Source organism: Rhinopithecus roxellana, chromosome 12 (genome assembly GCF_007565055.1).
Source record: "Rhinopithecus roxellana isolate Shanxi Qingling chromosome 12, ASM756505v1, whole genome shotgun sequence".
NCBI lineage: Eukaryota > Metazoa > Chordata > Mammalia > Primates > Cercopithecidae > Rhinopithecus > Rhinopithecus roxellana.
The window spans coordinates 117319230-117342127 of record NC_044560.1 but is presented as its reverse complement, the minus strand read 5'-3'; the positions used below and the strand labels follow the sequence as shown (position 1 = coordinate 117342127).

General features: G+C 44.4%; 2 protein-coding genes across 3 annotated transcripts in view; both read left to right on the top strand.

Moving 5' to 3' along the window:
• LOC104672663 (zinc finger protein 320) overlaps positions 1-3843 on the top strand; it is a 48659-nt gene extending 44816 nt beyond the window's left edge. The window contains exon 7 of the transcript XR_004060365.1: positions 3756-3843. The gene's annotated coding sequence lies outside the window, so the exon portion shown is untranslated. The remainder of the gene's footprint in view (positions 1-3755) is intronic.
• On the top strand, positions 458-21653 carry LOC104672664 (zinc finger protein 468). Of its 2 annotated transcripts, XM_030942087.1 has the most exons (5): positions 458-497; positions 3756-3843; positions 9934-10060; positions 14106-14223; positions 17518-21136. In XM_030942087.1, the coding sequence occupies exons 2-5, from the start codon at positions 3829-3831 to the stop codon at positions 17636-17638; spliced, it is 381 nt and encodes a 126-aa protein (XP_030797947.1). In that variant the 5' UTR covers positions 458-497; positions 3756-3828; the 3' UTR covers positions 17639-21136. The 2 variants fall into 2 exon arrangements, with proteins under 2 accessions (XP_030797947.1, XP_010374805.2); XM_010376503.2 differs by lacking the exon at positions 14106-14223 and having other exon boundaries at positions 17518-21653.
• Positions 21654-22898: the final 1245 nt, after the last annotated feature.

The window sequence follows — 22898 nt, the reverse complement described above, 5'->3', positions numbered from 1 at the left end:
CTGCATCCCAGGCGGTGGCCCTAGGGAAGTCTCTGAAGCTGAGCACTGGTTGGCTCTCCCTCCCGAGTGAATGGAGAATAGAAAGGGAGAGGATTTCTCTTCTGTCCCGTGGACGGTCAGCATGAAATCGTACGTTCCACCCAGGCAGGCCTTTGCATTTTACATTCTGGTTTGCATCCTCCTTCCAGACTATTCCAGGGCTTTTGAATCATCCTTCTGCCTTCCTGGCTGCTCTGGCCGCCAAAACCCTGAAAACGGGCTGGAAGGAGGCTGAGAGACTTCACAGGTCCCGCTCCGGCCCCGCCCGCTACCGGTTCTAAAGGGCAAGTTCTCTCCGCTTGGCCCCCTCCCCTACCTCACCCAGGACCCCGCCCACACCTCACCCAGGCCCCGCCCACCTCCTCGTTGGCTCCACCCAAGCTTGGTTTCTGTCTTGCGCGCCCAGATTCGCGCAGACCAGGAAGCGGATCCCGTGGAGTGACGGTCACACCGCGGCGGTGAGTTTTGCTCTGTGTTGTATTAAGTCTGCGTTCCCCAGGTCTCCGGCGCTTCTGTACATGGGATGTGGGGTCCCCGTAGACCTGGAAGTTCTCGTCTTTCTTCCTTCACTCAGAGCAAATGGAGATGTTCTCCTGGGAGTCCGGAAGTCCCTTCCTTTTAGGTTTAAAGTCGTCCTGAGGCTGGTCCCGTCCTCGGTCTTTCTGCTACAGGGCAGCGTATACACTTCCTATGGCGTAGTTTTCCTGCTCAAAACCGTTTTTTGACTCCTTCCGCACTGCGCTTTTTAAAGTCCTCACCCCACAGGTGTATTCCCACCCTGCGCGTCTCCTAGCCTCACCTTCGTCAATTCCTGGAGCACAGCACCGTGACCCCAGCCCCAGGGAGGCCGCGTTCTCTGTCTGGTCCTGGGATCCTGCGGGTCCCACCCTTGTCCGAAGGCGTCGTTGCCCCCCACCTCCCTCCTACTCGTGCTGAGCCCTGCTGCTCCCCAGGTCTTCCCTCCGCAGTCACCGCTTCCCCTGAGCCTGCACTGTAGAGGTGCCTGGTGCCTGGTGCCTGTCATGTGATACGGGATGTTCTTGCCTGCCCAGATCCAGCTCCTGGAAAATGCGCTCCTCCGAGATGCCGGCGTCTTCCTCCAAACCCTCGTGTGATTGTGTGGGCCAACGGGATCAGGAGACAGAGAGAGGGACTGAGAGCGCAGTAGAAAACCAGAGACAGAGAAAAGAAGAATGAGGAAGACCCATAACAGATGGCAAAGTAGAGGATAGGTGAGGGATTTGCCAAGAGACAGCAAAAGTGAAAAAAAGATAAGAAAGCAGGAGGAGAAAAGCAACTTCAAACATGTAGAGAACAGCTAGATGTGCAGAGATGAAGGACAGACAGCAAGGTAGTGAGGGGCAGCAAAGAGGGAGGCTCAGAGTGAGAGAGAGAGAGGAGGAGGGATTTGGAGCCAGGGCAAACAGAGCAGAGTGGTGCTGGTGGCAAGGAGAACAGAGAGAGAACCACAGCAGGGAGGACACCTGGGGATCTGGGGTGCCAGATTGGGGACAGGGGATTATAAAAGGGAAGAGAGAATTTAACAGGGAGAACAGAGGACACGCAGAGATGGGAGAAGAGGCAGAAATCTGTGGAGATTGAGGACGATCTAAAGCTTGGAGAGAAGGAGCAACAAGAGGTTAAATAAGTTGTGAGGACGGAACCCGGGTAATTTTTGTATTTTTAGTAGAGACAGGATTTCACCATGTTGGCCAGGTTGGTCTCAAACTCCTGACCTCAGGTGATCCACCCACCTCGACCTCCCAAAGTGCTGGAATTACAGGTGTGAGCCACCGCAGCTGTCCACCCGTGTATTCTTGATTGAAAAATTTGCTTATGTCTTAGTTCTACAGCTGACCCTGTTTCCCTGTTTCCAAGGTCAATAGCTGTGTGTTTACACTTCCGCATTTTATAAATGTTACTGAGATTTCCTTGTAAGGAAGAATTCAGTGTTGGGTGTCAGTTTCATCAGAACCTTTCCAAAGAATTTTCTTTAACCCAGGTAGGTGAAAGATGCTTCTCTAATTTTAAGGATGGAATAAGACCAACCCATCCCATTAGCCCTTCCAGGCCCCCATGTAAGAATTCAGGCACATCTTCTCACTCATCTCAGACCTTCTCAGGGTAACTTGCTGAAAATGTTTCCCACTCTGAGCCCCAGTGAGCCTCCCTGCAACTTGGCGATGAAGGGCTAGACCAGAAAAGCTCAACCTGAGTGATCCTGACCCTGAAATGATTGGCAAAATAGTGGCGGTGTCTGGGTGTGGCTTTTTCTCTGGGAGAGGGGAGTGCCCAGTTGTAAATAGAATTTTCCATGGGATGCAGTAACCCAAAAATGAAAAAAAAAAAAAAAGTCAGAAAAATGGAAGAAACAGAGCAGTAGACTCAGAAACAGAGACCATCTTCGGGGCCTTTCTCTGTACAAGGATATCACAGCTACGTCTAAAGCAGGTCGTGTCAGTCCCTGGCAGGGAACCCTCCACCGGGTTCCCATGTTCCCCGGGACAAAAGTCCAGCTCTTCACTTTGGCTCCACAGCCCTGTGCCCAGGGCCCCTGCCAGTGTCCAGCCTCCTCCTGGGAGCTTGCCCTCATCTCCTGACTCCCTCTGCCCCAGTCACATTTGCTTTTCTCTTTTTTCAAATATCAAAATCCTTCCTGTCTCAGGTCATTGTCTCCGCTTTTATTCTATGTTTCTAAATGAAGATGGCACTGTCCCTTTCTCCTTCAGGTCTAGGTTCAGAGATGCCTCCCGTGGCCTCCCACCCCTATCTGAAGTTCCCTCTGCCTGTCAGTCTGTATCACATTACTGAGGTTTTCTTATCTCTGTGTCAATCTCATCAGAAATGCACTTTTTTTTTTTTTTTCAAACAGAGTCTCACTCTGTCCTCCAGGCTGTGAGTGCAGTCTTGTGATCTTGGCTCACTGCAACCTCTGTCTCCTGGGTTCAACTGATTCTTCTGCCTCAGCCTCCCAAGTAGCTAAGATTATAGGTGTGTGCCTCCACACCCTGCTAATTATTGTATTTGTATTTTATTTTATTTTTGAGTCTTACTCTGTCACCCAGGCAGGAGTGCAGTGGTGTGATATCAGGTCACTGCAGCCTCCACCTTCCAGGTTCAAGAAATTATCCTTCCTCAGCCTCCTGAGTAGCTGGGATTACAGATGCCCATGAAGCTCGGCTACTTTTTGTATTTTTAGTAGAGACAGGGTTTCACCATGTTGGCCAGGTTGGTCTCGAACACCTGACCTCAAGTAATCCACCTACCTCTGCCTTTCAGAGTGCTAGTATTACAGGCATGACCCACCGCACCTGGCCAAGTTTTTATATTTTTAGTAGAGACAGGGTTTCGCCATGTTGGCCAAGCTGGTCTCAAGCTGCTGGGCTCAAGTGATCCTTCCACCTCAGCTTCCTAAGTAGCTGGGACCACAGACACACGGACGTGCACCACCATACCTGGCTAAGTTTTTGTATTTCTGGTAGAGTTTTCCTGAAGGGGAGCTCATCCCAGCCCATCTCCCCACTGCTGAAATGTGTGTGTGGGCTTCTCCAGGAGGGGAGCGGGAGTTTTCCTGTAGGAATTTTTTGTTCCTGGTGCGGTGGGCAGCAGAGGGGACCGTATTTCCTCAGGGTGAGGTCTCTTTTGTTTGTGTCATTGTGTTACAGGGAGGGGGTGTGTTGATTCTGAGCAATAAACAGCATATTTTTAACATTCAGGATTGACTTCTAAAGACTCTTGGTACATGAGGAAGAAACCTGGAAGAGGAAGAGGAAAGCAAAGGAGTCAGGGATGGCTCCTCCTCAGGTGAGATGATATTCTTGGTGGATTGTTCTGTCTCCTTCCTTTCAGAAACGCTGGGCCTTGGAGTTGGGAATCTTTTCTGAGTCTGAAGCGTCCTGCCTGTCAGGTTTGCTCACACTCACCCATGCCTTCCCTCAGTCCCTCTCATCTTGCTTAGATTCCATCTCTCGTGACCCAGTGACATGAACTTGGGAAGAGGTGGCACAGGGCATGGGCCTGGGAAGGGCTCACGCCAGACATGGATGGGAGACGGGGTGAGGGTCCCGTGGTGTCAGTGCTGTTGGGCAGCAGGGATTGTTCAGGGGCCACATCTGGATGCACTGTCAGCTCTCTGTGGACCAGGATTAGAGCAGCTGCCAATGGAAGTCACGTATTAATGAGCACAAAGTACGTGGTAAATTCTAGAAAAGGAGACCAATAAAGGAAAATCTTTACTCCCTGATTTTGTACCACATATTTAGGTAATTGAGTGAGTTACTGTGTTCCTGACTCCAAAAATCTTACTAATTAGAATGGAAAGTTCATACATAGACATGAATAATACATGAATGTTTCCTTTATTATTATTATTATTATTACTACTACTACTTGAGGCAGTATTTTGTTCTTGTTGGCCAGGCTGGCGTGCAATGGCACCATCTCAGGTCACTGCAACCTCCGCCTCCTGGGTTCAAGTGATTCTCCTGCCTCAGCCTCCGAAGCAGCTGGGATTAAAAGCATGTGTCATCACGCCCAGCTAATTTTGTATTTTTAGTAGAGACATGGTTTCTCCATATTGGTCAGGCTGGTCTCAAGCTCCCGACCTCAGGTGATCTGCCCACACTGGTCTCTTAAAGTGCTGGGATTACAAGTGTGAGCCACCGTGCCGGGCCTATTCCTTCATTATTGTAAGAATATGAAATCAGTGTAAATAATAGGAGGAGAGTCATTAAACTATTCTTAGCACATTAAGCTCATGAAGACGGTGGTGTTACTGTGGAGAGGCTTGTGAAACAAGTGTTTTTGGTCAAAATGTTTACAATTTTTCTCAAATATGAGAGTAGTATTTCTTTTTTATCCTAGAGGATAAAGCCATATTCTCATTCCACCTATTATTATTATTATCATATTCTGAAATGGAGTCTTGCTTTGTTGCCCAGGCTGGAGTGTGGTGGCATGATCTCAACTTACTGCAACCTCTGCCTCCCAGGTTGAAGCGATTCTCCTGTGTCAGCCCACCTAGTAGCTGGGATTATAGGCATGCGCCACCACGCCCGGCTAATTTTTTTGTACTTTTAGTGGAAACGGCATTTTACCATGCTGGTCAGGCTGTCTTCCAACTCCTAACCTCAGGTGCTCTGCCCGTCTCAGCCCCCAAGAGTGCTGGGATTACAGGCACAAGCCACCGTGCCCAGCCCCACCAGTTATTATTACATATAAATTGTTATATTTAAACATCACATGATGTATATATTTGTTTTGTGGTAAGTCTCCAAGCAAAGCTTCAGCTTAGGCCCTTGGCCATAAAGCATCTCCTTTCCCTGTCACGTCCTCCACCCTCTTTCCAACCTCACTGGGGAGCCGCTACTGTCAGTTCTGTGCCATGTGTCAGAGCAAGTCTCATACACGTGTATTTCTGCATCGTTATGAGACTTTAAAAAAAATTCTGGGCCAGGCGTGGTGACTCACGCCTGTAATCCCAGCACTTTGGGAGGCCAAGGCCAGCGGATCATGAGGTCAGGAGATTGGGACCATCCTGGCTAATATGATGAAACACTACTAAAAAATACAAAAAATTAGCCGGGCATGTTGGCGGGCACCTGTAGTCCCAGCTACTTGGGAGGCTGAGGCTGGAGAATGGCGTGAAGCTGGGAGGTGGAGCTTGTAGTGAGCCAAGATCTTGCCACTGAGCTCCAGCCTGGGTGACAGAGCAAGACTCTGTCTCAAAAAAAAGAAGAAAGAAAGAAAAAAGAATTCTGTTGTAAATTTAAAAAAAAATTTTTTTTTTTTACTTTATGTTTGGGGCTACATGTGAAGGCTTGTTACAGAGGTAAAGTCACGTCATCGGGTTTTGTTGTACCAATTATTTCATCACTCCAATATCAAGCCCAATACCCAATAGTTATTTTTATTTTATTTTATTTTTATTTAATTTAATTTTATTTTATCTTTTGAGATGGAGTCTCACTCTGTCACCCAGGCTGAAGTGCAGTGGTGTGATCTCAGCTCACTACAACCTCCACCTCTTGGGTTCAAGCAATTCTCTGCCTCAGCCTCCTGAATAGCTGAGATTGCAGGCGCCCGCCACCATGCCCAGCTAATTTTTTTGTATTTTTAGTAGAGACGGGGTTTCACCATCTTGGCCAGGTTAGTATTGAACGCCTGACCTCATGATCCACCCATCTCAACCTCCCAAAGTGCCGGGATTACAGGTGTGAGCCACCACGCCCGGCTGTTATTTTTTATTTATTTATTTATTTTGAGACTGAGTTTTGCTCTTGTTGCCCAGGCTGGAGTATAATCCATGATCTCAACTCACTGCGACCTCTGCCTCCTGGGTTCAAGCGAGTCTCCTGCCTCAGTCTCTCGAGTAGCCGGATTTACAGGTGCCAGCCACCATGCCGGCTAATTTTTGTATTTTTAGTAGAGACAGAGTTTCACCATGTTGGCCAGGCTGGTCTTGAACTCCTGTCGTCAGGTGATCCACCCGCCTCAGCCTCCCAAAGTGCTGGGATTACAGGTGTGAGCCACTGTGCCCAGGCCCAATAGTTATTTCTTCTGCTCCTCTCCTTCCTCCCACTGCCAAAGTATCCTTTCCATCAAGGTGAGATTCCTCTTCAGTTAAACAAATCTTGCTAATTTTATATTTTTAAAACCTTTATAAATGTATATATATACATACACAGAAATACACATACATCAGTACATATACATACATGTATACACACATACATACATATTTTGAAAATCTGGAGAAAACCACAACCCTTTTTATTAACATCTAATTTCTTGTGAGTCTATGTAGGTTTTATTATTGTTTTGGACATACATATACAAAATAGATTTTCATACTTTGAGTAACGCTGTTTTCATATATTTATTTTATTTTGAGACAAGGTCTCTGTCTGTTGCCCAGGCCAGAGTGCAGTGGCATGATCTTAGCTCACTGCAACCTCCACCCTCAGGCTCAAGCCATCCCTCAACCTCTGCCTCTTAGGTCGCTGGGACCACAGGTGCCCCCATGCCTGGTTAATTTTAATTTTTATTTATTTTTATTTTTTATTTTTTTTGAGACAGAGTCTCGCTCTGCCGCCCAGGCTGGAGTGCAGTGGCCGGATCTCAGCTCACGGCAAGCTCCGCCTCCTGGGTTTATGCCCTTCTCCTGCCTCAGCCTCCCGAGTAGCTGGGACTGCAGGCGCCCGCCACCTCGCCCGGCTAGTTTTTGTATTTTTTGGTAGAGACGGGGTTTCACTGTGTTAGCCAGGATGGTCTCGATCTCCTGACCTCGTGATCCGCCCATCTCGGCCTCCCAAAGTGCTGGGATTACAGGCTTGAGCCACCGCGCCTGGCCTAATTTTTATTTTTGGAGCGGAATCTTGCTCTGCAGCCCAGGCTGGAGTGCAGTGGTGTGATGTCGGTTCACTGCAACCTCTGCCTTCGTGGTTCAAGTGATTCTCCTGCCTCAGGCTCCCGAGTAGCTGGGACTGCAGGCGAGTGCCACCATGCCTGGATAATTTTTTGATATTTTCAGTAGCGACGGGGTTTCACCTTTTTAGCCAGGATGGTTTCCATTTCATAACCTCGTGATCTGCCCACCTCAGCCTCCCAAAGTGTTGAAATTACAGGTGTGAGCCACCTTGTCCAGCTGTTTCTTTTTTCTTTTTGAGACAAATCCTTGGTTCCCAGGCTGGAGTATAGTAGCACAATTTCAGATCACTGCAACTTCTGCCTCACAAGTTCCAGTGATTCTCCTGTTTTAGCCTTTCAAGTAGCTGGGATTATAGTCACATGCCATCCCCTGCGGCTAATTTTTTTGTATTTTTAGAAGAGGCGGTGTTTCAGCATTTTGGCCATGCTGGTCTTGAATTCTTGACCTCGGGTGATCTGCCTCACAGCATGCTGGGATTGCAGACACGAGCCACCATGCCCAGTCCTACCAATTATTGTTAAATATATATTGTTATATTTAAACATCACATGATGTATATATTTGTTTAGTGATAACACTCCAAGAAAAGCTGCAGCTTAGGCCCTTGGCCACAGAGCATCTCCTTTCCCTGTCACGTCCTCCACCCTCCTTCCAGCCTCACTGGGGAGCCGCTACTGTCAGTTCTGTGTCAGATGTCAGAGCAAGTCTCATTCACATGTATTTGTGCATCACTATGAGGCTTTAGAAAAAATTCTGTAGTCACTTAAAAGAAGTTTTTTCCTTTTTTGAGACAGAGTCTCGCTCTGTCATTTAGGTTACAGTGAAGTGGCATGATCTCAGCTCACTGCAACTTCTGCCTCCCGGGTTCAAGCATTTTCCTGCCTCAGCCTCTTGAGTAGCTGAGACTACAGGCAACCAACACCATGTCTAGCTATTTTTTTTATTTTTAATAGCGAAGGGGTTTCATTATCTTGGCCACGCTGGTCTTGAACTCCTGCCCTTGTTATTCACCTGCCTTGACCTCTTAAAGTGCTGGGATTACAGGTGTGAGACACTGTGCCCAGCCCATAATAGTTATTTTTTCTGCTCCTCACCTTCCTCCCACTCTCTGCCCTCAAGTAGACCCCAGTGTCTGTTGTTTTCTTCTTTGTGTTTTAGTAAATGTTTTACTTTGATATTTGATCCTGCTGGTTGTGAATTTGCATTGTTGTCATGTTGGTGAACATGGCTAGCTTGCTCTTTGGCATCTGCATTGGAAATTGGCTGAATGACAACATGTGGGCCCTTTGCGATTTTTCCCAGCGTAAGGAGTGCCATAGTGGCGGCCTCTGCACACACCTGCATTACTACAGCTATCTGAAGATTCCTCCAGGTCAGGCAGTTGAAAGGTGATTGCTTCCTCTAGGATGGGGCATTTCCTGTTTTCTTAGCTATGACAAGATTCCCCCCTGCCCGCAGCTGCCAGAGTATCATTTTCCAGCAAGATGAGATTCCTCTTCAGTTAAACAAAACTTGCTACTTTTCATATTTTTAAAAACTTTATATATGTACATACACATTCCCACACACGTGCACACACATAAACATACAAATACATGTATACACACATATGCATATATTTCAAAAATCTTTTATATTTTGAAAATCTGGGACAAATGATAACCTTTTGTATTAACATCTAGTTTTTTTTGTGAGTCTCTGTAGGTTTTATTGTATTGTGAACATGTATATACACAATTGATTTTTGTACTTTGAGTAATTTTGTTTTCATGTACTTTATTTTATTTTGAGACGGGGTCTCACTTTGTTGCCCAGGCTTGAGTGCCCTGGCGGGATCGTAGCTCACTGCAACCTCCACCCTCAGGGTCAAGCCATCCTCCCTCCTTAGCCTTCCAAGTAGCTGGGACCACAGGTGCCTCCCACCATGCCCAGCTAATTTTTTCTTTGGTTGAGATGGAGTTTCTGTTGTCCAGGCTGGAGTGCAGTGACGCGATCTGGGATCACTGCAACCTCTGCCTTCCGGGATCAAGTGATGTTCCTACCTCAGCCTCCTGTGTAGCTGGGATTTCAGGCATGTGTCACTGTGCCCAGCCTATCTTTTACTGTGGACGTTGTCATCTTTTAAGACATCAGTCGTGCTCTCTCTCATCTAGATAGTGAATGTCACTTGGTGTGTCAATAAAAGTTCCAAACATTTTATAACAGGAACCCAACATGGATTTTTTATTTATTTCTTGTATTTTTCACAAACATAAGAAATTTATACTGAAAGTGTGTCTTGATTATACTCAAAGTGTAATAAAACACATCTGGGGAGACGTCATGTGGTAAGAAATCCCTCACTTGGATTTGTCAGAACATTCTCTACAATTAAATCCCTGCTTTTCCCTCTCTCCTCTTCTCATTTTCTGTAAAGATAAGAGCTCCTCCCATAGCCATTTGCTTAAAATGTGTTTTCATTTCAGAGTCTGTTGACATTCAGTGATGTGGCCATAGAATTCTCTCAGGAGGAGTGGAAATGCCTGGACCCTGTTCAGAGGACTCTGTACAGAGACGTGATGCTGGAGAATTACAGGAACCTGGTCTCCCTGGGTGAGGAGAACTTCCCTCCTGGGGATGTGCCCTTGTGTATCTTTGCATTTTCTCTTGTTGCCTTTTGGGATTCCCATTGTTCCTTGACTGAAATAGAAGCCGTATTGATTTTGAAATGAAAAGCTTCGTGATGTAGCATCTGGACTTTCACTGTCCCGTTTGTTTAGACGTTCTGCATTCTTCATGATAGCTCAGTGGGGCTTCCAGAAGTAAAGTAGGCATAAAAGCTTACGGCAGGCTGGTCGTCGTGGCTCACGCCTGTCATCCCAGCACTTTGGGAGGCCAAGGCATGTGGATCACTATGGGTAAGGAGTTTGAGACCAGCCTGGCCAACTTGGAGAAACCCAATCTCTACCAAAAATACAAAAATTAGCCAGATGTTTTGGTGCATGCCTGTAATCCGAGCTCCTAGAAAGGCTGAGGAAAGAGAATCACCTGAACCCAGGAGGCCAAGGTTGCAGTGAGCCGAGATCACACCACTGTACTCCAGCCTGGATGACAGAGCACGACTCTGTCTCAGAAAACAAAAACAAAACCTTATGGCCGACTTTAAAGATACCCAGTTCCCTGTTTGCTTCTCCTGTGCTTTCAGTTCAGTAGTTCTTGGAAGAGAGCTCGATGTCCACGTATTACATATTACAAGGCTCCCTCAGCATTCAGAAGGAGGCAGTCAGTGGAGGAATTTGTGAAATATTTTCCTACATCCATCTGTAATGTCTTCTTTCCTACTGAAACATAGGGCTGGGACTCTAGAAAAGCTCCAGCATGTCATGGTCCTTTCTTTTTATAAGCAGGAGTCTCTTTCTGACCTGCTGTCTCCATGTTGGAGCAAGGGAAAGAGCCCTGGACCATGGAGAGTGAAGTGAAAATAGTAAAAAAAATCCAGCTGGGTGGGAATGTATTACAGGTGTAAAGGCAGGTAAGAGCTCAGATGGGCAGAGTGGAAGCTCCACCTTCCAATAGTGTGTGGGGAAACTCTGCAAGTGGGAGAATTCTGTGGGAAAAGGAAAGTTTAAGTCCTGACATCCCTGAATGGACATCTTTCTGAAGGGGGCCAGCCCCTTCACACCTGTGGGTATTTCTCGTCAGGTGGGACGAGAGACTGAGTAAAGAAATAAGACCCAGAGACAAAGTATAGAGAAAGAACAGCGGGCCCAGGGGACCGGCACACTCAGCATGTGAGGACCTGCACCGGCACCGATCTATGAGTTCCTTCAGTATTTATTGATCATTATTTTTACTATCTTAGTGAGGGGCGTGTAGCAGGGCAACATGTAGAGAGAAGGTCAGCGGGAAACATGAGCAAAGGAATCTGTATCATGAATAAGTTCAAGGAAAGGTATTTTGCCTGGATGTGCACGTAGGCTAGATTTATGTTTCACTGTACACAAACATCTCAACGTAGCAAAGAGTAACAGAGCAGTATTTCTGCCAGCATATCTTGCCTCCAGCCATGCTTTTCTCCTATCTCAGAATAGAAGGAATGGGAATGGTCTGCTTTACACCGAGACATTCCATTCCCAGGGACTGACAGGAGACAGAAGCCTTCCTCTTATCTCAGCTGCAAAGAGGCCTCCCTCTTTCACTCCTCCTCCTCAGCACAGACCCTTTACGGGTGTCAGGCTGGGGGATGGTAAGGTCTTTCCATTCCCATGAGGCCATATCTCAGGCTGTCTCAGTGGGGGGAAACCTTGGACAATACCCAGGCTTCCTTGGGCAGAGGTCGCTTGGGCTTTCCGCAGTGCATTGTGTCCCTTGTTTATTGAGAATGGAGAATGGCGGTGACTTTTACCAAGCATACTGCCTGCAAACATATTGTTAACAAGGCACATCCTGCACAGCCCTAAATCCCGTAAACCTTGATTCAATACAGCACATATTTCTGTGAGCACAGGGTTGGGGCTAAGGTTGCAGGTTAACAGCATCTCAAAGCAAAACAGTTTTTCTTAATATAAATTAAAATGGAGTTTCTTATGTCTTCCTTTTCTACATAGACACAGTAACAAGCTGATCTTTCTTTTCTCCACACTTTCTTTGTGCCTGCTTATCTCTCTGCTTTTACTTTCTTTCTTTTCTTTCTTTTTTTATGACAGAGTCTGACTGTGTCGCCCAGGCTACAGTGCAGTGGTATGATCTTGGCTAACTGCAGCCTCTGCCTCCCGGGCTCAAAGGATTCTTGTTCCCCAGATTCCTGAGTAGCTGGAACTGCAGGTGCTCACCACCATGCCCAGCTAATTTTTGTGTTTTTAGTAGAGACAGGGATTCACCATGTTGGTCAGGCTGGTCTCAAACTCCTGATCTCAAGTGATCCACCCACCTGGGATTCCCAAAGCACTGGAATTATAGGCGCGAGCCGCCACGCCTGACCCTTGTTATTATTTTAAACAGTTTTGTCCTTTAGTTCTTAGTAAACATGTAACAACCCGTGTCCATCCCTTTCAGTATGCAGAAGTGAAGTGCGTCGTATAGATATTTGGGCAGGTTATTGTTGCAGGTATGTTAAACGTCTTAAAGTTATAACATAATAATGAAACTTAAAATTTCCATAACCTGGACATGTGCAGTGGCTCACACCTGTAATCCCAGCACTTTGGGAGGCCGAGGGGGGCAGATCACCTGAAGTCAGTAGTTCAAAACCAGCCTGGCTGACATGTCAAAACTCTGTCTCTACTAAAATTATAAAAATTAGCCAGATACAGTGGTGGGTGGCTGTAATCCCAGCTACTCAGGAGGCTAAGGCAGGAGAGTCGCTTGAATCTGGAAGGTGGAGGTTGCGGTGAGCTGATATCGTGCCATTACACTCCAGCCTGGGAGACAGAAAAAAAAAAATCCATAACCTGCAAAAACTACTTCTCCACTAGAACTTTTTAAATTTATGTCAGAATTATTTCTGTGTATGTTGCATTTCCGTTAACATATATGTACAGTGTTTTTCATGCCTTTTATTTTAAAAAATATGAAAAGTTTAGTTATGAAGCAAAGGTATATGTATGCCAGTTTCTGTATCTGTCCTTTTATTAATTATGTATTTTTATGAGACAGAGTTTTGTTGTTGTCACCCAGGCTGAAGTACAATGCTGTGATCTCAGCTCACCGCAACCTCTGCCTCTTGGATACAACCGATTCTCCTGCCTCAGCCTCCCGAGTCACTGGGATTACAGGCATGCACCACCACACCCACCTAATTTTGTATTTTTAATAGAGAGAGGGTTTCTCCTTGTTGGCCAGGCTGATCTAGAACTCCCGACCTCAGGTGATTCGCCTGGCTCGTCCTCCCAAAGTGCTGGGATTACAGGAATGAAAGACCATGCCTGGACTATGTGTTTTTTTTATTTACCTTCACTGGATAACTTTATATATTTATTTTATTTTATTTTATTTTTTGAGATGGAGTCTCTCTCTGTCGCCCAGGCTGGAGTGCAGTGGCCAGATCTCAGCTCACTGCAAGCTCCGCCTCCCAGGTTTACGCCATTCTCCTGCCTCAGCCTCTGGAGTAGCTGGGACTATAGGCGCCCGCCACCTCGCCCGGCTAGTTTTTTGTATTTTTAGTAGAGACGGGGTTTCACCGTGTTAGCCAGGATGGTCTCGATCTCCTGACCTCGTGATCCGCCTGTCTTGGCCTCCCAAAGTGCTGGGATTACAGGCTTGAGCCACCGTGCCCAGCTATTTATTTAATTTTTTGAGACGGAGTCTTACTCTGTCACCCCAGCTGGAGTGCAGTGGTGTGATCTTGACTGACTGTAACCTCCGCCGTCCGGGTTGAAGCAATTCTCCTTCCTCAGCCTCCTGAGTAGCTGTGACTACAGGCGTGCGCCACTATACCCAGCTAATTTTTGTATTTTTAGTAGAGATGGGGTTTCACCATGTTGGTTGGCCGGGATGGTCTCGATCTCCTGAGCTGGTGATCCGCCCACTTCAGCCTCCCAAAGTGCTGGGATTATAGACATGAGCCATGACACCCAGTCTGGAGAACTTTTTATATGCTTGTGGGTTGGAGTTACTCTTTAGCCTTCTTTCATTTCTCTTTTTTTTCTCTCTGAGACAGAGTTTCGGTCTGTCACCCAGGCTAAAGTGCAGTGGTGTGATCTAGGCTCACTGCAACCTCCACTTCCCAGGTTCAAGCAATTGTCCTGCCTCAGCCTTCCAAGTAGCTGGGACTACAGGTGAGTGCTAACACGCTGGGCTAATTTTTTGGTATTTTTTTAAATAGAGTTGGAGTTTCAGCTTGTCAGCCAGGATGGCCTCAATTTCCTGGACTGGTGATCCTCCCACCTCAGCCTCCCAAAATGCTGGATTACTCACACAAGCCACCGCACCTGGTCTGTCTCAAGGTTTTTAAAACATGTTAGTGCTAGTAGATGGCTTCAAGTATTGCAAGTTTTACAGTACAGACTCTTTTTTTTTTTCTTTTTTTTTTTTCTGAGACGGAGTCTCGCTCTGTCGCCTGGGCTGGAGTGCAGTGGCCGGATCTCAGCTCACTGCAAGCTCCACCTCCTGGGTTCCCGCCATTCTCCTGCCTCAGCCTCCCAAGTAGCTGGGACTACAGGCGCCCGCCACCTCGCCCGGCTAGTTTTTTGTATTTTTTAGTAGAGACGGGGTTTCACCATGTTAGCCAGGATGGTCTCGATCTCCTGACCTCGTGATCCACCCGTCTCAGCCTCCCAAAGTGCTGGGATTACAGGCTTGAGCCACCGCGCCCGGCTGCAGTACAGACTCTTAACTTCCTTAGTTTAATAAGATTTGTCAGCTTTCAGTGATGTTAATGATGAGATGCTTTTTTTCCTGTCTCTGTCATTTCACTGTCCTGTTAGAAATAGATTAGACTGGCCGGCCGTGGTGGCTCACCCCTCTAATCCCAGCACTTTGGGAGGCCGCGACAGGTTGATCACTTGTCAGGAGTTTGAGGCAAGCCTGGCCAACATGGTGAAACCCCGTCTCTACTAAAAATACAAAAATTAGCTGTGCATGGTGGCGTGCACCCATGATCCCAGCTAATTGGGAGGTTGAGGCAGGAGAATCCCTTGAACCTGGGAGGTGGAGGTTGCAGTGAACCAAGATCATGCCACTGAACTCCAGACTTGGCAACACAACGAGACTCTGGACTGAGAAGGGAGAATCACTTGAGGTAGGATAATCCTGCCAGTATACGCCAGCCTGGGTGATAAACCATGACTCCATCTCAAAAACAAACAAGGAAATAGCTTAAACTGGGAGGCTTCAGACACAGACATTTATTTCTCATGAATTTGCAAAGTGGGAAGTCCAAGAGCAAAGTGCCAGCCACATTAGTTCCTGGTGAGAGCCTTCTTCATGGTTTAGCCCAGCCATCATCCTGCCGTGTCCTGACATGGTGGAAAGAGGAACAGGAAATGAGCTCTTTACTGTCTCTTTATAAATGCACTGGTCCTATTCACGAGTAGTCAACACCCATGACTAAATCCTCTCAAAGTCTGCACCTGCAGGAACATCCTCTTAGAGAATACCAAATCTACCAAAGCTTATTTTAGAAGTAGTTATTTATCTTATTTTATTTTTTTGAGACAAAGTCTCGTTCTGTCACTGACGCTGGAGTGCAGGGGCGTGATCTTGCCTCACTGCAACCTCTGCCTCCTGGGTTCAAATGTTTTCTGCCTCAGATTCCCCAGTAGCTGGGATTACAGGCATCTTCCACCATGCCCAGCTGATTTTTTTGTAGTTTTAGTAGAGATGGTGTGTAGCCATGTTGTCCGGGCTGGTCTTGAACTCCTGAACTCACGATTCACCCACTTCAGCCGACCAAAATGCTGGGATTACAGGCATGTGACACTGCACCCAGCCGTTAGCCAATTCTTATTCCTGATAATGCTGTGTGTTTTCTTGACCTCATATATCAGAAGGTGATCTTAACATGTATTTCAGGTCTTACGTTGTGTACTGGTGGTAAGTACAAGTTTTGGCTTTTTTCTTAAGAGGGAATTGTTTAGAATTCTTCAGTCTGTATAAATCTACTTATTATTTTCTTGCTTGTTTTATCCTGGGTTGCAATATTTGATTAATTGATTTTTATGACTTCACATTTGAATTTTCAGTATGTGGTATGCAATATAACTGGCACACTCCCCCATTAATGTCACAAAGTGCCACAGGGTGCAGTGGCTCACACCTGTAATCCCAGGACTTTGGGAGGCCAAGTCGTGTGGATCACCTGAGGTCAGGAGATCGAGACCAGCCTGGCCAACAAGGTGAAACCCGATTTCTACTAAAAATACAAAAATTAGCCGGGCATGGTGGCAGATGCCTGTAATCCCAGATGCTCAGGACCTAAAGCAGGAAACTTGTGTGAGCCTGGGAGGCAGAGGTTGCAGTGAGCCAAGATCATGCCATTGCATTCCAGCCTGGGTGACAGAGCCAGACTCTATCTCAAAAAAACAACAATATTAAAAATTAAAGTCACTATATGCCTGTTCCACATGGATATAGGTGATTTCGTAACAGTTATTCAGAAAAATATGGTATTAACATTTTCTTTTTTTTTTTTTTTTTTGAGATGGAGTCTTACTCTGTCACCCAGGGTAAAGTAAAGTGGCACGATCTCAACTCACCACAATCTTTGCCTCCCAAGTTTTAGCGATTATCCTGCCTCAGCCTCCCAAGTAGCTGGGATTACAGGCGCCCGTGACCATGCCCGGTTACTTTTTGTATGTTTAGTAGAGATGGGGTTTTGCCACATTGGCCAGGCTGGTTGAACTCCTGACCTGAGGTGATCCATTTGCCTCGGCCTCCGGAAGTACTGGGATTACAGTCGCAAGCCATCATGCCATGCCCTTTTTTTGAGATGGAGTCTCATTTTGTCACCCAGGCTGGAGTGGAGTGGTGCAGTGTTAGCTAACTGCAACCTTTGCCTTTTAGCTTAATGCAATTCTTGTGACTCAGCCTCTGGAGTAGCTGGGAGTACAGGCGCTGGCCACCACACCTAGCTAATTTTTGTAATCTTATCTTGTCAGTGCTATGATTATTTGACAATACAGAATTTCCACTAATTTTAGTTATTCTTACAGTAGCCTGAGGTGGATTATTTACCAATATAGTATATTGTGTGGTTATTTAGCATTTATTTGTATACACTAAATATGCTGTAAATATGAAGGATATACATTTTTCTCTGATGTGGTAGTGATAAGTGTGATACACTGTAGGATCACCGTGGAAAAACACTCCTTACTTTAGACTTATACATGTTTGTGTCCTGTCAGTGTTTTGTCATAATATTGGGAATAGGCTTCCATAGAAATGATTTGAAGCACGTGTAATCGCCCTTTATTTATTAAAGAATCTTACTCCTTTTGTGTTCCTAAACTTTGAAGCTCATATTTGGGAAGTTGAAAATAAGTATTGTTTTTTTCTGTGATATTTACACATTTCAGTATTATATACCATCCGTACTTAATTGGAAAACTATTGGTGTTTAAATTTTGTAGATATCTCTTCCAAATGCATGTTGAAGACGTCATCAACAGGGAAAGACAATACAGAAGTGATCCACACAGGGACATTGCAAAGACAAGCAAGTCATCACACTGGAGAATTTTGCCTCCATGAGACTGAGAAAGACATTCATGACTTCGACTTTCAGTGGAAAGAAGATGAAACAAATGGCCATGCAGCACCCATGATGGAAATCGAAGAGTTGACTGGTAATACAGACCGATGTGATCAAAGGCATTCTGTAAACAAGGCTATTAAAGATCAGCTTGGATCAAGCTTTCATTCACATCTGCCTGAACTGCACATATTTCAGTCTGAAGGGAAAATTGGTAATCAAGTTGAGAAATCTATCAACAATGCTTCCTTGGTTTCAACATCCCAAATAATTTCTGATAGGCCCAAAACCCTTATTTCTAGTAAGTATGGAAATAATTCCCTCCATTCTTCATTACCCACACAAAAATGGGAAATACATATGAGAGAAAAATCTTTCGAATGTATGGAGAGTTTCAAATCCTTTAATTGTAGCTCACTCTTAAAAAAACACCAGATAATTCACTTAGAAGAGAAACAATGTCAATGTGATGTATGTGGCAAGGTCTTTAATCAGAAGCGATACCTTGCATGCCATCGTAGGTGTCACACTGGTGAGAAACCTTACAAGTGTAATGAGTGTGGCAAGACCTTTGGTCACAATTCATCCCTCTTCATTCACAAAGCACTTCATACTGGAGAGAAACCTTATGAATGTGAAGAATGTGACAAAGTTTTCAGTCGCAAATCACACCTTGAAAGACACAAAAGGATTCATACTGGAGAGAAACCATACAAATGTAAGGTTTGTGATGAGGCTTTCGTGTATAATTCATACCTGGCAAAGCATACTATACTTCACACTGGAGAGAAACCTTACACATGTAATGAATGTGGCAAGGTTTTTAATCGACTATCAACCCTTGCACGCCATCGTAGACTTCATACTGGAGAGAAACCTTACAAATGTGAAGAGTGTGACAAAGTTTTCAGTCGCAGATCACACCTTGAAAGACATAGGAGGATTCATAGTGGAGAGAAACCATACAAATGTGAAGAATGTGACAAAGTTTTCAGTCGCAAATCAAACCTGGAAAGACATAGGAGGATTCATACTGGAGAGAAACCTTACAAATGTAAGGTTTGTGGCAAGGCTTTCCAGAGGGATTCACACCTGGCACAACATCAGAGAGTTCACACTGGAGAGAAACCTTACAAGTGTAATGAGTGTGGCAAGACCTTCCGTCAGACATCATCCCTTATAATCCATCGTAGGCTTCATACTGGAGAGAAACCTTACAAGTGTAATGAGTGTGGCAAGACCTTCAGTCAGATGTCATCCCTTATATACCATCATAGACTTCATAGTGCAAAGAAATCTGAATAGTGTAATGAGTGTGGCAACACCTTCCATCACCATTCAAGCCTTGTAAATCACAGGGCCATTCATACTGGAGAGAAACCTTACAAGCGTAATGAATGTTTCAAGGTTTTTAACCAAAAAGCAACCCTTGCACATCATCATAGATTTCATACTAGAGAGAAACCTTACAAATGGGAGGAATGTGACAACGTGTTCAGTCATAAATCAAACCTTGAAACACATAAGAAAATTCACACTGAAGAGAAACCATACAGATATAAAGTTTGTGACAAAGTTTTGCATATAATTCATACCTGGCAAAACATACTAGAATTCACACTGGAGAGAAACCTTAGAAGTGTAATGAGTGTGGCAAGACCTTGGGTCAAAATTCACACCTTGTAATTCAAAAGGTCAAAATTCACACCTTGTAATTCACACTGGAGAGAAACCTTCTAAGTGTAATGAATGTGTCATGGTTTTTAATCAATAATCACACCTTGCAAGTCATCACAGACTTCATATTGCAGAGGAATCTTACAAACGTGAACAATGTGACAAAGTTCAGTTGCAAATCCAGCTTCAAATACGTAGGAGAATTTATACTGGAGAAAAAACATACAAATATAAGGTTTGTGACAAGGCTTTCGGGAATGATTCACACCTGACAAACAATACTAGAATTCACTCTGGAGAGAAACTTTACAAGTGCAATGTGAGTGTGGCAAAGCCTTTAGTGGGCAGTCAACACTTACCATCAAGCAATCCATGAGACAGGGAAACTTGACTAATGTAACGATTGTCACAAAGTTTTCAGTAATGCTATAATCATTGCAAGTCATTGGAGAATCCACAACGAAGAGAGATCTTACAAGTGTAATAAATGTGGCAGATTTTTCAGACATCATTCGTGCTTTGCATTTCATTGGTGAACTCATGCTGGAGTGAAACCTTACAAATGTCATGATTGTGGCAGGGTCTTCAGTTTTATCCTACGCAAAACAGGAGAATTCATACAGGAGAGAAAGCTCACAAGTGTGATGAGTGTGGCAAAGCCTTTACTTCATGTTCACACCTCATTAGGCATCAGAGAATCCATACTGGACAGAAATCTTACAAATGTCGTCAGTGTGGCAAGGTCTTCAGTCTGAGGTCACTCCTTGCAGAACATCAGACAATTCCTTTGGGAGACAGTTGTTTCAAATGCAATGAGTACAGCAAATCATCAAACATTAATTGACATTAGGGTCAAATCAGCCTTGACCTGAGTTTGACTTAACATTGAGTTCAAGCATTAATTGCTATTAAACCGTTTATGTTAAGAGGATTGTGCTGGGGGCCATGGCCCATGCTTGTAATCCCAGCACTTTGAGAGGCAAAGACAGGTAGGTCACTCAAGGTCAGGAGTTTGAGAACACCCTGGCCAACAGACGGGAGCCACTTTTTCCAGCCTGTATTTTGTTTTTCTTTCTTTCTTTCTTTCTTTCTTTTTTTTTGAGATGGAGTCTTGCTCTGTCGCCCATGTTAGAGTTTAGTGGCATGATCTCCGCTCACTGCAACCCCCTCCTCCTAGGTTCAAGCGATTTTCCTGCCTCAGTCTCCCTAGTAGCTGGCACTACAGTTGTGTGCCACCATACCTGGGTAATTTTTTCTATTTTTAGTAGAGACTGGGTTTCACCATGTTAGCCAGAATGGTCTCCATATTCTGACTTTATGATCCACCTGACTCCACCTCCCAAAGTGCTGAGATTACAGGCGTGAGCCACCGTGCCTGGCCTGTTTTTTGTTTCTTTAACAAAAAGTTATAGGGATTTCTATGAGTATTGTACTGAATCTAAATCACATTCAGTTATAAAATCATTGAGCAATATTAATTTTTCCAATCAGTATGGGGTTTATATCTATTTATACATGTTTTTAATCATTTTGATCAATGTTTGTAGATTTCAAGGTACAAACCTCGCCTTTTAATGCTTATTTCTAAATGTTTCTTAGTTTAAGTTCTTTTGCAAATGGAAGTGATTTCTGATTTTCTTTTAAAATTATTTATTGTTAATGTATGGAAATTCAACTAATTTTTGGTGCTGCTGTTCTATTCTGCAAATACACTGAATGTGTTTATTAGTTCCAGTTGCATTTTGGTTGACTCTTCGTGATTTTCTTCACAGAATGTCATGTCATCAACAAACAAATAAAATTTGACTTTTTCTTTCTGATTTGGATGAGTTTGATTTCTTTTGCTATTTCATTGCTCTGGCTAGGACAGCCAGTATTGATTGAATAGAAGGGGTGAGAGTATTCTTGCATCATGTGAGATCCTACAGGAAAAGCATTACATGTTCCCTGATTGGTTATTTCTGCATTGGTCATTTCACGGAAGGTCTTTCTATTGTTGAGGTAAATTTCCTTATGTATCTATTTTGTTTAGGATTTCCATGATGACTGGATGTTGAATTTTGTGAAACGCTTTTTCTCCGTCTACTGAGATGATGTGATTTTCATCTTTCGTTCTGTTCAAGTGGTATATCTCATTGATTTGCTTGAATATGTTGAACCATCCTTGCATCCCAGAAATAAGTGGTACTTGCTTATCTACAATCCTTTTTATATCCTCTTGAATACAGTTTGCTAGTACAAGGGGTCTTCAGGAAGTTCATGGAAAAATACATATTATGAGAAAATTGTGCGTGATGTCGCATTTTCTGCACCGAAATAAACTGGTACAAATCTGTTGTAACATGTCTGAACTAGTTTAAGGCACTCAGAGGGGAAGACATGAGTTTGAAAAGAGAATCAAATCAATGTAAATTTTGCTAAAATTGAAATGAAAAGAAACATCAAATTTACGATGAGACCAGATGCAGTGGCTCAGGCCTGTAATCCCAGAACTTTCAGAGGCCAAGATAGGTGGATCACATGAGCCCCGGTATTCAAGAACAGCCTGGGCAGAACGGTGAAACCCCTTTTCTACAAAAAATACATAAATTAGCTGGGCATGGTGGCACATGCCTGCTGGTTCAGTTTCTGTGGAGACTGCAGTGGGAGGATGGCTTGAGCCTGGGAGGTCGAGGCTGCAGGGAACCATGATCATGCCACTGTACTCCAGCGTGGGTGACAGAGCAAGATAGTGTCTCAAGAAATGAATATGGTGAAATTTGGGTAGAGGAACAATGAAATCATTGATGCTTTATGAAAAGGTTATGGGGACGATGCCTAAAAGAAATCACTAGTTTGTAAATGGATAACTCATTTTAAGTTGGGACATGACGATGTTGATTAAAATATAGAAATTAGCTTGGTATGGCAAGTGCCTGTAACACACCTACTCGGGAGGCTGAGGTAGAAGAATGACTTTAATTTGGGGACCAGAGGTTGCAGTGAGCCGAGATCACGCAACTGCACTCCAGCTGGGCAACAGCAAGATTCTGTCTCAAAAATAAAGTAAAATAAAATAAATAAAAATAAAACCCCTTCTCAAATAAGCTTTGGTATAATCTTAGGAGGTAACATTACTGTTTTGCAAGTATAATATGTGTTCAAAATATTCTTCTATGACCCTACGTTTCATTAGATATGTTTTTTAACCATTTTAAAACTGATTTTCTCTGAAATTTACTGTGTCCAGTTTGCCTTGAGGACTGCATGCTTTCTAGTCTGTATCATATATTGGAAACATTTTCTGGTACCTGATAAATCATTTTAGTTTGTTTCAATGTGTATTTGATAAAGATATCAAGGAACTTTTTCTTTATGCTGACATCAAAATTTAGCTGAAGTAGCCTATTATTCCATTTTCTTTGTTTATGTCATCTGATTAAATGGTGAACTGTGAGCTGCTAAGTGAATGTTCCCTTCAAGTTTCTCTGGTCCATAGTATTCTTTGCAGATGTTGAAGGATGGGCAGGATTGACTTGGAACCTTGTTCCAGCAGAGCCCCTGTGTTCATGAAGAAAACATTTGCTCACATCTCATTTGTAC

Coding starts and splice junctions, on each gene's coding strand:
- LOC104672664 (XM_010376503.2), top strand. Junction 10,061..17,517: donor CAGGAACCTGGTCTCCCTGG/GTGAGGAGAACT, acceptor TAAATTTTGTAG/ATATCTCTTCCAAATGCATG.